Here is a 12,993-nt window from a genome sequence, read left to right as displayed (position 1 = left end):
TGCTATTGTTTAACAGTGCAATTAAAACTGCGATTAATCACAGTTAATTTTTTTAATCGCGATTAATTTTTTTGAGTTAATCGCATTAGTTAACTGCAATTAATTGACAGCCCTAAAACAAAGTACTTCTTCACACAATGCACAGCCAACCTGTGAAACTCTTTGACAAGGGATGCTTTGAAGGCCAAAACTATAACTGGATTCAACAGAGAATTAGATAAGGTCCATCAACAGCTATTAGCCAAGACATTCAGAGATGCAACTCCATGCTCAGGGTGTCCCTAAGCCTCTGACTGACAGAGGATGGATCATTTGATGATTGCTCTGTTCTGTTAATTCCATTTGAATCATCTGGCATTGGCCACTGTCAGAAGACAGGATACTGGGATAGAAGGACCACTGGTCTGACCTGGTATGGCCATTCTTATGTCAGGAGTTTCCAACTCTCCCTTACCTTTATAAGAACATAAGAACATAAGAGAGGCCGTACCGGGTCAGACCAAAGGTCCATCTAGCCCAGTATCTGTCTACCGACAGTGGCCAATACCAGGTGCCCCAGAGGGAGTGAATCTAACAGGCAATGATCAAGTGATCTCTCTCCTGCCATCCATCTCCATCCTCTGACGAACAGAGGCTAGGGACACCATTCTTACCCATTCTGGCTAATAGCCATTTATGGACTTAGCCATCATAAATTTATCCAGTCCCCTTTTAAACATTGTTATAGTCCTAGCCTTCACAACCGCCTCAGGTAAGGAGTTCCACAAGTTGACTGTGCGCTGCGTGAAGAAGAACTTCCTTTTATTTGTTTTAAACCTGCTGCCTATTAATTTCATTTGGTGACCCCTAGTTCTTGTATTATGGGAATAAGTAAATAACTTTTCCTTATCCACTTTCTCAACATCACTCATGATTTTATATACCTCTATCATGTCCCCCCTTAGTCTTCTCTTTTCCAAGCTGAAGAGTACTAGCCTCTTTAATCTTTCCTCATATGGGACCCTCTCTAAACCCTTAATCATTTTAGTTGCCCTTTTCTGAACCTTTTCTAGTGCTAGAATATCTTTTTTGAGGTGAGGAGACCACATCTGTACACAGTATTCGAGATGTGGGCGTACCATGGATTTATATAAGGGCAATAATATATTCTCAGTCTTATTCTCTATCCCCTTTTTAATGATTCCTAACATCCTATTTGCTTTTTTGACCGCCTCTGCACACTGCGTGGACATCTTCAGAGAACTATCCATGATGACGCCAAGATCTTTTTCCTGACTCGTTGTAGCTAAGTTAGCCCCCATCATGTTGTATGTATAGTTGGGGTTATTTTTTCCAATGTGCATTACTTTACATTTATCCACATTAAATTTCATTTGCCATTTTGTTGCCCAATCACTTAGTTTTGTGAGATCTTTTTGAAGTTCTTCACAATCTGCTTTGGTCTTAACTATCTTGAGAAGTTTAGTATCATCTGCAAACTTGGCCACCTCACTGTTTACCCCTTTCTCCAGATCATTTATGAATAAATTGAATAGGATTGGTCCTAGGACTGACCCTTGGGGAACACCACTAGTTACCCCTCTCCATTCTGAGAATTTACCATTAATTCCTATCCTTTGTTCCCTGTCCTTTAACCAGTTCTCAATCCATGAAAGGACCTTCCCTTTTATCCCATGACAGCTTAATTTACGTAAGAGCCTTTGGTGAGGGACCTTGTCAAAGGCTTTCTGGAAATCCAAGTACACTATGTCCACCGGATCTCCCTTGTCCACATGTTTGTTGACCCCTTCAAAGAATTCTAATAGATTAGTAAGACACGATTTCCCTTTACAGAAACCATGTTGACTATTGCTCAAGAGTTTATGTTTTTCTATGTGTCTGACAATTTTATTCTTTACTATTGTTTCAACTAATTTGCCCGGTACCGACGTTAGACTTACCGGTCTGTAATTGCCGGGATCACCCCTAGAGCCCTTTTTAAATATTGGCGTTACATTAGCTAACTTCCAGTCATTGGGTACTGAAGCCAATTTAAAGGACAGGTTACAAACCTTAGTTAATAGTTCCGCAACTTCACATTTGAGTTCTTTCAGAACTCTTGGGTGAATGCCATCTGGTCCCAGTGACTTGTTAATGTTGAGTTTATCAATTAATTCCAAAACCTCCTCTAGTGACACTTCAGTCTGTGACAGTTCCTCAGATTTGTCACCTACAAAAGCCAGCTCAGGTTTGGGAATCTCCCTAACATCCTCAGCCGTGAAGACCGAAGCAAAGAATCCATTTAGTTTCTCTGCAATGACTTTATCGTCTTTAAGCGCTCCTTTTGTATTTTGATCATCAAGGGGCCCCACTGGTTGTTTAGCAGGCTTCCTGCTTCTGATGTACTTAAACAACATTTTGTTATTACCTTTGGAGTTTTTGGCTAGCCGTTCTTCAAACTCCTCTTTGGCTTTTCTTATTACACTCTTGCATTTAAGTTGGCCGTGTTTGTGCTCCTTTCTTACCTTTGTACAGAACACCCTGGACAAAGTGACAGATAGCTTCTCAGGGAGCAGAGGAGTGTAAATCTGAGGTGCCATGCTCCCAACCAAAGACTGAACCATCAGGCCAGTTATGGAAAGAAGGTGGGTTTGAACTGAAACACACCATATAACAAATGAAAGTAAGGGAAAGGAAAACAAGGAGAAATCTATGGACAGCAGCATTAAGGACAATGAGAAAGAGTTTTAAAAATATATTAGGAACAAAAAGAATCATAACAATGGTATTGGTCCATAACAGATGTAAATGATAGAATCATCAATAATGCAGAAGTGGCAGAAGTGTTCAATACATTCCTCTGTTCTGTGTTTGGGAAAAGAACAAATGAGGTAGTCATGTAGTATGATGATAAGAACACTCGTTCAATTCCACTAGTATCTCAGGAGTATGTTAAATAGAACCTAGTAAAGTTAGACATTTTAAAATCAGCTCGTGTGGATAACGTGCATCCAAGAGTTTTAAAAGAGATGGCGGAGGAGCTCGCTGGACTGCTAATGCTGATTTTCAAAAAAATCTTGGGACACCAGGGAAGTTCCAGAAGACTGGAAGAAAGCTACTGTTGTGCTGATATTTAAAAATGGGATGACCTGGGTAATTAGAGGCCTGTCAGTCTGACACTGATCCTGGGCAAGATAATGGAGCAATTGATACAGGACTGTTAGTAAAGAATTAAAGGAGAGTGTGATGATGTGTACAAAACCTACACTGGCCCGAAGGGGTTAATGGATAACACAGAGCCATGATAGCCCTGCCCTCCAGGCCTGCAAAGCATGCTCCAGCTGGAGAGGAAGCTTAAAAGGGAGCAACTCCATTCAGACGTGGGCAGGGCTGCCCAGAGCAGGGGGGCAAGTGGGGCAATTTGCCCCAGGCCCCGGGTCCCGCAGGGGCCCCTGGAGCTGCTCCAGGTTTTCCGCAGCACTTCTGCGGCGGGCCCTTCACTCGCTCCAGGTCTTTGGCGGCGGGTCCTTCAGTGCAGTGAAGGACCCGCCGCAGCCTCGGAGCACAGCGCCGCAAGTGGTAGGGTGGGGGGAGCAATCGGCGGCGGCTCTACTGCCACCACTTCATTCTTTGGCAGCAATTTGGCGGCGGGTCCTTCCCTCCGAGAGGGACCCGCTGCTGAATTGCCACTGAAGACCCGGCCCTGCCCCAGGCCCCTGAATCCTCTGGGCGGCCCTGGAAGTGGGAGGGTGGGAGGAAGACAGACCTGTCTGAGGGGTCCTGGACAGGGGCGTGGAAGAAAACTGGCTGTGGGGAACAGGGCTGCACTCTGAGCCCGGGCAAGGCTGAAGGTTTACTTGTCTTTTCTTTTGTTACCTTGTATTGGACTTGGAGCTGGCGGGAGGGGTAGGTGGTAGGAAATGACCCGGGGAGGGTAACGCTGAGGGCACTGCAGGGAGCTGGAACGGAGCCTGGTGGAGTGGAGGGGTCCAGGCTCCCCTTCCAAGTGCCCCCGCTGCGGGAGGGGCACAAGCCCCATTCCAGTCTCACTCACCTCCGATACGAAGAGGGCAAGGGCACTGCAAACCCAAGGTGAAGCTAACCCTGCCCTTGGGTGACGAATGGAACTGAAAGGCCCTCTCTCTGAGACACGGTCCTGGGTGCGCTACCCAACAGGCCTCCTGGCCCCCACGGGCTCTATTAGAGAGGGTACTATAATGAATGCCAAACACATGGGTTAATGGAAAACAGATCCTGTCAAACCAACTTGGTATTTTTTTAATGAGATTACAAGTTTGGTTGATAAAGGTAAGAGTGTTGATATTATAGATTTCTGCAAGGAGCTTCACTGAGCACTGCACAACATGTTGATTAAAAACCTGGAAGGATATAAAATTACCATGGCACACATTAAATGGATTAAAAGCTGGCTGACTGATAGGTCTCCATGTAACCCTCCCGTCATTCTTGTCCCTTTGTATTTAATATTTTTATCAACGACCTGGAAGAAAACATAAAATCATCCCTGTTAAAGTTTGCAGATGACACAGAAATTGAGGGAGTGGGAAATAACGAAGAGGACAAGTCACTGATACAGCACGATCTGGATTGCTTGGTAAGCTGGTCACAAGGAAACTATGCATTTTAATATGGCTTATATATAAGCGTATAAATCTAGGAACAGAGAATGTCGGCCGCATTTACAGGATGGGGGACTCATCCTGGGAAGCAGTGACTCTGAAAAATATTTGGGGGTCATGGTGGATAATCAGCTGAACCTGAGCTCTCAGTGCGATGCTGTGGCCAAAAGAGCTAATGTGATCCTGGGATCCATAAATGGGGGAATCTCAAATAGGAGACAAGATGATATTTTACCTCTGTGTTTGGCACCGGTGCAACTGCTGCTGGAATCCTGTGCCCACAATTCAGGGAGGATGATGGTAAATTGGAGAGGACTCAGAGAAGAGCCATGAGAATGATTAAAGGGTTAGAAAACCTGCCATACAATGACAGACTCAAGGAGCTCAGTCTATTTAGCTAAACTAAGAGAAGGTTAAGGGGTAACTTGATTACCGTCCTTAAGTACCTGCATGGGGAACAAAGATTTGACAATGGCCTCTCCAGTCTAGCAGAGGATGGGAAAACACAACCCAACAGCTACATGAATTCAGACTGGAAATGAGGCATACACTTTTAACAGGGAGGGAAATTAACCACTGGAACAATGTACCAAGGTCATGGTGACTCACTGGCAATGTTTAAATCAAGACTGCACGTTTTTCTAAAGCTCTGCTCTAGGAATGACTGTGGGGCAGGTCTCTGACCTGTGTTATACAAGAGGTCAGACTAAATGATCACAATGCTTCCTTCTGGCCTTGGAATCTGTGCACCTCTTTCCCAGGCTGCCCGAGTCAAACTCGGGGAGAGCAGGTGGGTGAGGGCGAGGGCCTTTTATTGGGCTAGCTTCTGTTGGTGAGCGATTAAATACCCTAGTGCAGGGCCTGCTCCCCGGTGAGCTCTCCCCATGCCCAGGGCAAGACACGGCAAGAGAGTGAGGTCATTAAATGGGAGACAGGAAGGGCAACTGAACAAAACAGCTAATCAGATTCTGCACAAAGTGCTGTCAAATGCACCAAGAGACAAAACTTTCCTTGCTAGCAGCTGTTACAAACGTGCCCCTCCAGCAGAAGATGATGTTTTCATGACAGAGTGCTGGAGCGGACTCTCCACATTAGTGCAGTTGCATCACAGACTATGCTAATGGTGACACAGCAAAGCCCTGGGCTCATTCCATTCTACAGAGTGCAACTTCCTGCAGCCTCCCTGGAGAGAGCTCTGCTCTACTGCCACGTTCTGTGACTCACCAGGACTTCGCCAGCGGGAGCCCCCTACACACCTGAATTAAATTCCTGTGACATGTAATAGCAGCGTATGGAGAACATGCAAGAGCAGAGAGCTGAGCATCTCTCCCCGGCCTTTTTGTACCAGAGCAATGGAGGCAGCAATGCCCACGGTGGCTTGCTGAGGCCTGGCATGCAGCATCCCCGTTCTCCAGCGCAGCCTGCCCTGTGTGAATGCAGCTGTGCGCGCGCTCGCCTGACAGAGGCAGGGCTCAGCAATGATTCTGCTGCAGGAGCACTGAGCTGAGCTAACTGGCCGTGGCCAGGAAACAACCCTTGTCTGTGAGGAACAGCTGAGCACCCCGGTGGCTCTGCAGCAGCTGCACAGCGCTGTGGGCTGTGGCATTAGATCGCAGTTGGGTGTAGGGTCAGAGCTATGCTGGGCACTTCACAGCTCAAGTAAGAACACGGGTCCCACCCTGAAGAGTTTCTACTGTAAAGTGATCGTGGCAAGGCACTGCGGGGAGATAGAAGCACGGGGCTCGGCACGAGGCAGGAACGTACAGAGCAGAGTTCTGGGGCTGCCTGGGTGAGACAGTCCCAGCGGGCCCATTCCCAGGAAGCTCTTCATTTAGGGGACTCAGCGGGACGGTGGAGAATCTGACAGAGGAGAGGGGGGCTGTATCGCATGCAGCGCCAGGGAGGACTCCCAGGCAGCATGGACGGGGCAGGAGGTTGTTCAGGGGGAAGCAGACAGAATACAGAACCGGAAGAGGAGCATGGCTGGCAGGGAGGAGCCCTGGAAGTGAGGACCAGGTGTTTGGAACAGATGTAGAGAGGATGGGAAGCCTGTGGGGTGGGGCGAGGAGCTCAGAACGGTGGGAGCTCTGGTTTAGCTATGATGGCTGGACAACCTGGAAGAGCTGTAGGAAAGAGCGGAACATTGCACATGGCCACAGGTGTGGGGTAGATCTGAGGGTCATTTCCACATGTGGCAACAGAAGCCCTGCCAGTGGATGGGCTCAGAGGTTGTACAAGAAGGAGAGTTGCCACAGCCCACTATTTACCTATCACAGGTTAGCTAGCTGGCCTCCATCACCAGAGGATCTTGCAACCCAAGATATTTCTCTTCACAACGCCCCTGTGAGGAAAGGAAGCTCCCTTGTTCAGTGGCTACATAGGGAAACTGAGGCACAGAGGGACTGAGGGACTTATCCAAGGTGTCTTCATATATGAACATCTGTATCAGGAGCTAGGAACTGAACCCAGCTCTCCCAAGTCCCAGCTTAGCACCCCTAAGCACTGAGCCATCCTTCCCTTTGCCAGGCCCGTCCCCTCACCATGCCCGAGAGCTGGCAAACCACAGGAGGTACCTTTAAAAAGGCCGAAGCCAGGCCTACACTAGGAAAGTTTAGCTATATCAGCAAACTCTTCCTGTGCAGACACAGCTCAAACTGGCAAAAAGGCACTTTCACCCATGCAACTTACACCAGTTCCCCGACTGAAATAAGCTATACCAGTGTGACACAGTGGGAATGTTCTTGCTGTGAGATGTGAATGCTGAGTGGGGAGTATTGACCTGGGAAGGTTGCAGGGGAGTTGTGCTGGGATAGCCTGCATTGGGGAAGGGAGGATACCTGAGCATGTAACCTGAGAACCCAGGACGGGGGTTGGAGGCCAGGTGACACCTCTGCCCAGGACACTGCACAAAGGCTGGGGGAGGAGCCGGGGGGAGGCTGAGTGAGAGGCTGGGGGGAGTTTTCAGTTTTGGAGCTGGCTGGGAAATGGAGGGGGCCCCGACGGGGCTTGGGCTTCCCAACGGGGCTGTGGCCTCCCTGGGGGCCCCAGATGGACCTAACTGAGGGGGTCCTGTTGTCTGTACCAGCAAGACCTGTCTTGGACTGTGTTCCTGTCGTCTAAATACACCTCTGTGTTACTGGCTGGCTGAGAGTCACGTCTGACTGCAAAGTGGGGGGGAGGGGGCAGGACCCGGTGGCTTCCCCAGGACCCCGCCAGGGTGGACTCGCTGTGGGGAGCGCATGGAGGGGCAGAGGATGCTGAATGCTCCAAGGTCAGACCCAGGAGGTGAAGCCGTGGGAGCTTCTTGCCCTGCAGACAGGCTGCTCCGAGGGAGAGGAGGCTCCCCAGAGTCCTGCCTGGCTTTGTGGGGAGCAGTTCCAGAGCAGCGCCCGGGGACTCCGTGACAACCAGCAATACCATTTTTATGTCAGTATAACTGTGTCTACACCAGGGATTTTATCAGTATAGAAATGTTGCAAACGTCACACCCCTGCCCAGGATTGCTGTCCCAGTAAAAGCTGGTAGTGTCGATCCGGCCTCGTCAAATACTTCTGTGTAGGTGGAAGGACGTGTGTGTATATTCGTTTGCGGGCTCACAGGCAGCAGGAAGACAACGTGCGTCCGCAAAACCCTCTCCTCCACAGCTCTCAGCAGGAGCGGAGAGGAGAGGGTCATATGACAAAAAGTATATTGGTTAGAGTAATAAAATAGATGGAAAAATCCTACCAGCCCCCATCGAGCCCATCTCCCCAGCACCAGTGCAGGATTAGCCCATTCTAGTTTACATTTATCTGTAGCTTTTCCATCCTTTCCTTTGGCCTCCAGCACTAGCTCTGCAAAGGGGAAGGACTCACACCCCCGTGTCTGCCAGAGGACTTTCCCAAGCAGCCTGTAGCCATTGGTAACATACATTATGCTTGAGAGTGTCCCTGGAAGTGGAAGTGTAAACATCCGGCTGTCGTCTGCTTGGCAGAGGCTTGGAGCCCAGCCACCCTTGGCTCATGCTCCTCCACAGGAAAAGCAATATCCATTAGCACCAGTTTCACAATCCAGGACTCAGGCGGTTCAGCGAGCACCCGGGCGCCTTACCTCCTTTATGGCAGACATCTTGATGCTCTCGTAGTAATGTAGTGGTGCATTTGGTGAATTCATGTCATAGCCAAATCCAGCTACTGCTACCTCATCACAGTTGTGCAGTGCCATGGTGATGGCGACACTTCCCAAGGTGGGGATGTTCTGAGGTGGGGAAAAGAAGGAATAGACACTGTTAGTTGTCATCCTTAGAACTGATTTCCAGCCAATGGTTCTTGGACAGATATTGCCTCTGCAGGGCCTTCAGCCACATCTGCACCTCAGCTGCCAAGTGCCAACTCTCAGAGTCACCAGCCTCTGGATCTGTAGAGAAACTCAGGTCTCCTAGGCACAACACCACCACCTCCGGCTTGCCAAGTAGCTGCCTCCTGCCCAGCTAGCCAGCGCCATCTGAAACTCCCAGCCCACAAGCAGAGGCTCCTGTTCAAGTGACCATGCTCGGCCTTTCCTGCATGAATACAGTGATTCACGCACAGGGTTAAACCGCCCTTCTCCAGCCGCTGGATCTTGGGGCTAGGACAGTGAGCACTGCTGGGAGAGGAAGCATGAAATAGGTCAATTCTTTGCTGGAAGTGGGTAAATTTGTTTTCAGAGATTAAAATAGCCATAAGCACGGAGCTGCTGTTCTAAATCCAGGAGCGGTTCTCAGATAACAGAGGGGGAATACTAATGCTGAATGGGGAACGTAACGCATGGGGTTCTGCGGAGTCTCAACGTCAGCAGCTTTCAAAGCAGTGTAAGCAGGTACCACTGCACTGGGGGGAGCAGAATGGGGCCAGCCAGGAGTACCCCTTCCTCACCAGCACCCCTGCACACTTCTGGATTGGGGGAACCCCCCATTAGGGCATTAGGACTCCCCAGCCATGTGGCCTTAGAGAAAGAACTGCAGGGAGGAGCCAGAGATTGAAGTCAGCAGAGCCGCTGCAGAACCGTCCAAGCAGGGAACGAGAACACAGAGGGTGTCCGAGCGTTTGCTGCATTTTCACTCCGAATGGTCTCCCCCGTGGGCTGATCAGTTTGCCCCAACACCCTCTTCTCATTACCCCCGCCCTCCCTTCGTCTTTCCGTTTCGCTCCTAATGCACCCACTCAAAGCCTGAAAGCACAACGAAAGGGGCAGGGGAATCCGCTGTACACCCCATAGGATGGCAGGTCGAAAAGGGGACCTGACAGCATCCAGTCAGATCAACTGAGCGGACTCCCAAGGTCTGCTTACTGCAGGTGGGGGAGGTGCTGGGTCATCACCTGCGCCAGCCCCTACTCAGCCTGGGCCGTCTCCTACCTGCAGCTCCCAGCCCTGGCTCCACAGGTGAGTCCCTCCTGGTAGGAAAGAGGGGAAGAGCAGATGGGGGAAAGCGGGAAGAAGAACGAGCAGGGGGCCTGGCCTCAGACAAGGCGGGGCGGGGCAGGGCAGGGCCTTAGGGGAAGATTCCCGCACTCCTGCTGGAGGATCCGGTTTTGAAATTTTGCAAAGTTGGCAACCTGACGTCCCCAGTATGTTGTATTGCTTTAACTACCCCGGTTTAGTTAAAACAGCACAACTGCCATGTTTAGACAGGCCTTAGTGACGTCCTCATGCAAGGTGAGTAAAGTCACTGCTCGACAGAGCTCCCCAGGCGGGTGAACCCAAACAGCACTGCCCATCGCTCAGTAGCCCAGCTCTTCTTGAGCTCAAGAGACAGTGAAAGATTGATCCAGGGGGAGGGCTAGCTCAGTGGTTTGAGCAGTGGCCTGCTAAACCCAGGGTTGTGAGTTCAATCCTTGAGGAGGCCACTTAGGGATCTGGGGCAAAAATTGGTCCTGCTAGTGAAGGCAGGGGCTGGACTAGATGACCTTTCAAGGTCCCTTCCAGTTCTAGGAGATTGGTATATCTCCAATTATTATTTTATTATGATTTATTCTGTCCTCTCTTTGGCACCACTGTCCTGGCAAAGAACTACTCAATGTGACCAGCACTTGCCACACAAAGACCTCCCCCCGACCTGCTCCTGAGGGAGCAGCAGCCGAGAGCACAGCTCCTTGGCTCGAGCAGGATGGAGTGCACAGCAGTTTATTGGGAGTTGTAGTGTATTGGAGGTACCCGTGAAAGGGCAAAAACTACAGGTGACTAAAATAACAACATTGATTAAGCTCAGACTTGCCTAGTGCCATTAGAAAGGTGACCACTTGAAACAAACAGGGAACCTGAACGGATTTCTTCCAAGCTCCCCAGCAAAGCATCCAGACACGGGAGGGGACTGTCCCGCTCTACTCGCCACTGGGGAGGCCTGAGCTGAAGCACTGAGTGCCAGGCTTCAGGAAAGGTGTGGACAAACTGGAGAGAGTCCAGAGCAGGGCAACGCAGATGGTAAAAGGTTTAGAAACCTTGCCCTGACCTACGGAGAAAGGTTAAAACCTGGGCCTGGTTAATCTTGGGAAAAGAAGGCTGAAGGGGGGGGACCTCTGGATAATCTTCAAACAGGTTAAGGGCTGCTATAAAGAGGACAGTGATCAATTGTTCTCCACCTCCACTGAAGGTAGGACAAGCAGTAATCAGCTTCATCTGCAGCAAGGGAGATTCGGGTTAGGATTAGGAAAAACTTCCTAACTCTAAGGGTAGCTAAGCTCTGGGACAGGCTCCCAAGGGAAGTTGTGGAATCCTCATGATTGGAGGGTACTAAGAACAGGTTGGACAAATGCCTGTCACGGATAATCTAGGGTTACTTGGTCCTGCCTCAGCCCAGAGGACTGGACTTGAGTTCTCGAGGTCCCTTCCAGCCCTACAATTCTATGTACTTCCCATAAAGCCCTCTCCATTAGTGACACTAGTTCCATTCATTGCAGTCTCTCTCTCTCTCTCTCTCTCACACACACACACACTGTGTGGCAGCAGCATGAAAATGGTTATGTTCATGAGAAGACAAAGCTGTTGAAGAGTCTGATGGCCGGACTCTGACCCCACTCCAATGTGGTAGCTGATGGAGCTATACCTATCTCAGAGAGCTGGAAGGGACCCTGAACGGTCGTTGAGTCCAGCCCCCTGCCTTCACTAGCAGGACCAAGTACTGATTTTGCCCCAGATCCCTAAGTGGCCCCCTCAGGGATTGAGCTCACAACCCTGGGTTTAGCAGGCCAATGCTCAAACCACTGAGCTATCCCTCCCTCCTTCTCTTCCTGTGGCCTTTGCCTGCAGGGATTTTTACTGGCCAAGTAAACACACAAGAGCAAACGTTCTAGTATGAAACGTATAAACTAATGAGAATTGATCATCACACCCAGTCTTCACTGGGAATTTCCAAACTCTCACAATTTTACATTTTTTAAACACAATTCTGATTCTGTTTGCATACAGCTTGTTAATACACAGATTCTAGTAATAAAAGTATCAGAGGGGGAGCGGTGTTGGTCTGGATCTGTAAAAAGCGACACAGAGTCCTAGGGACCTCGTAGACTAACAGATGTATTGGAGCATGAGCTTTCGTGGGTGAATACCCACTTCGTCAGACGCATTCGCCCACGAAAGCTCATGCTCCAATACATCTGTTGGTCTATAAGGTGCCACAGGACTCTGTGTCGCTTTTTAGTAATAAAAGGTGAATTTTCTCCTGGTCACAGACATTTGAGCTAAGTACCTATTTGGGTGTAACTTGTACAATTCCTGCATTGTCCCTATCGTGAGGATTTCTGAGCATGTCTTTGGCTGCTCCTCTTTAAACCCCAACAAACAACCCCCAAAGATTTCTTGTTTTCTAACATTACACCAGCAACAGCTGTCTAGTCCCATTACACTAAGAACTGACCCACAGTCCTTAGAAAAATAATTGCGTATGCCCCTAAAATAACATCAAATTAGAAGACTTGACTCTGTGGCAGCAGCTTTTACATTAACTAAGCAGAAATGTCTATATCAGGGGTAGGCAACCTATGGCACGCGTGCTGAAGGTGGCACATGAGCTGATTTTCAGTGGCACTCACACTGCCTGGGTCCTGGCCACCAGTCTGGGGGGCTCTGCATTTTAATTTAATTTTAAATGAAGCTTCTTAAACATTTAAAAAACCTTATTTACTTTACATACAACAATTGTTTAGTTATATATTATAGACTTATAGAAAGAGACCTTCTAAAAATGTATGACTGGCACGTGAAACCTTAAATTAGAGTGACTAAATGAAGACGCGGCCCACCACTTCCGAAAGGCTGCCGACCCCTGGTCTATATAGTTCCCTTGCAACATGATATTAAACTAAATAACAACTAAATCCATGTTCTCAGTCCCCCATGTCTGTGGCGCTCAGCTAGCCAC

The 12,993-nt window shown here is 49.1% G+C and overlaps 1 protein-coding gene across 1 annotated transcript in view; it reads right to left on the bottom strand.

Moving 5' to 3' along the window:
• Positions 1-12,993, bottom strand: part of ST3GAL3 (ST3 beta-galactoside alpha-2,3-sialyltransferase 3) — a 364,281-nt gene that overhangs the window by 26,211 nt on the left and 325,077 nt on the right. The window contains exon 12 of the mRNA XM_045026125.1: positions 8,709-8,855. Coding sequence (XP_044882060.1) covers positions 8,709-8,855 — 147 coding nt within the window. The remainder of the gene's footprint in view (positions 1-8,708; positions 8,856-12,993) is intronic.

Source organism: Mauremys mutica, chromosome 8 (assembly GCF_020497125.1).
Source record: "Mauremys mutica isolate MM-2020 ecotype Southern chromosome 8, ASM2049712v1, whole genome shotgun sequence".
Taxonomy (NCBI): domain Eukaryota; kingdom Metazoa; phylum Chordata; order Testudines; family Geoemydidae; genus Mauremys; species Mauremys mutica.
The sequence above is the reverse complement of the archived record's forward strand: the minus strand, read 5'-3'. Positions and strand labels throughout refer to the sequence as shown.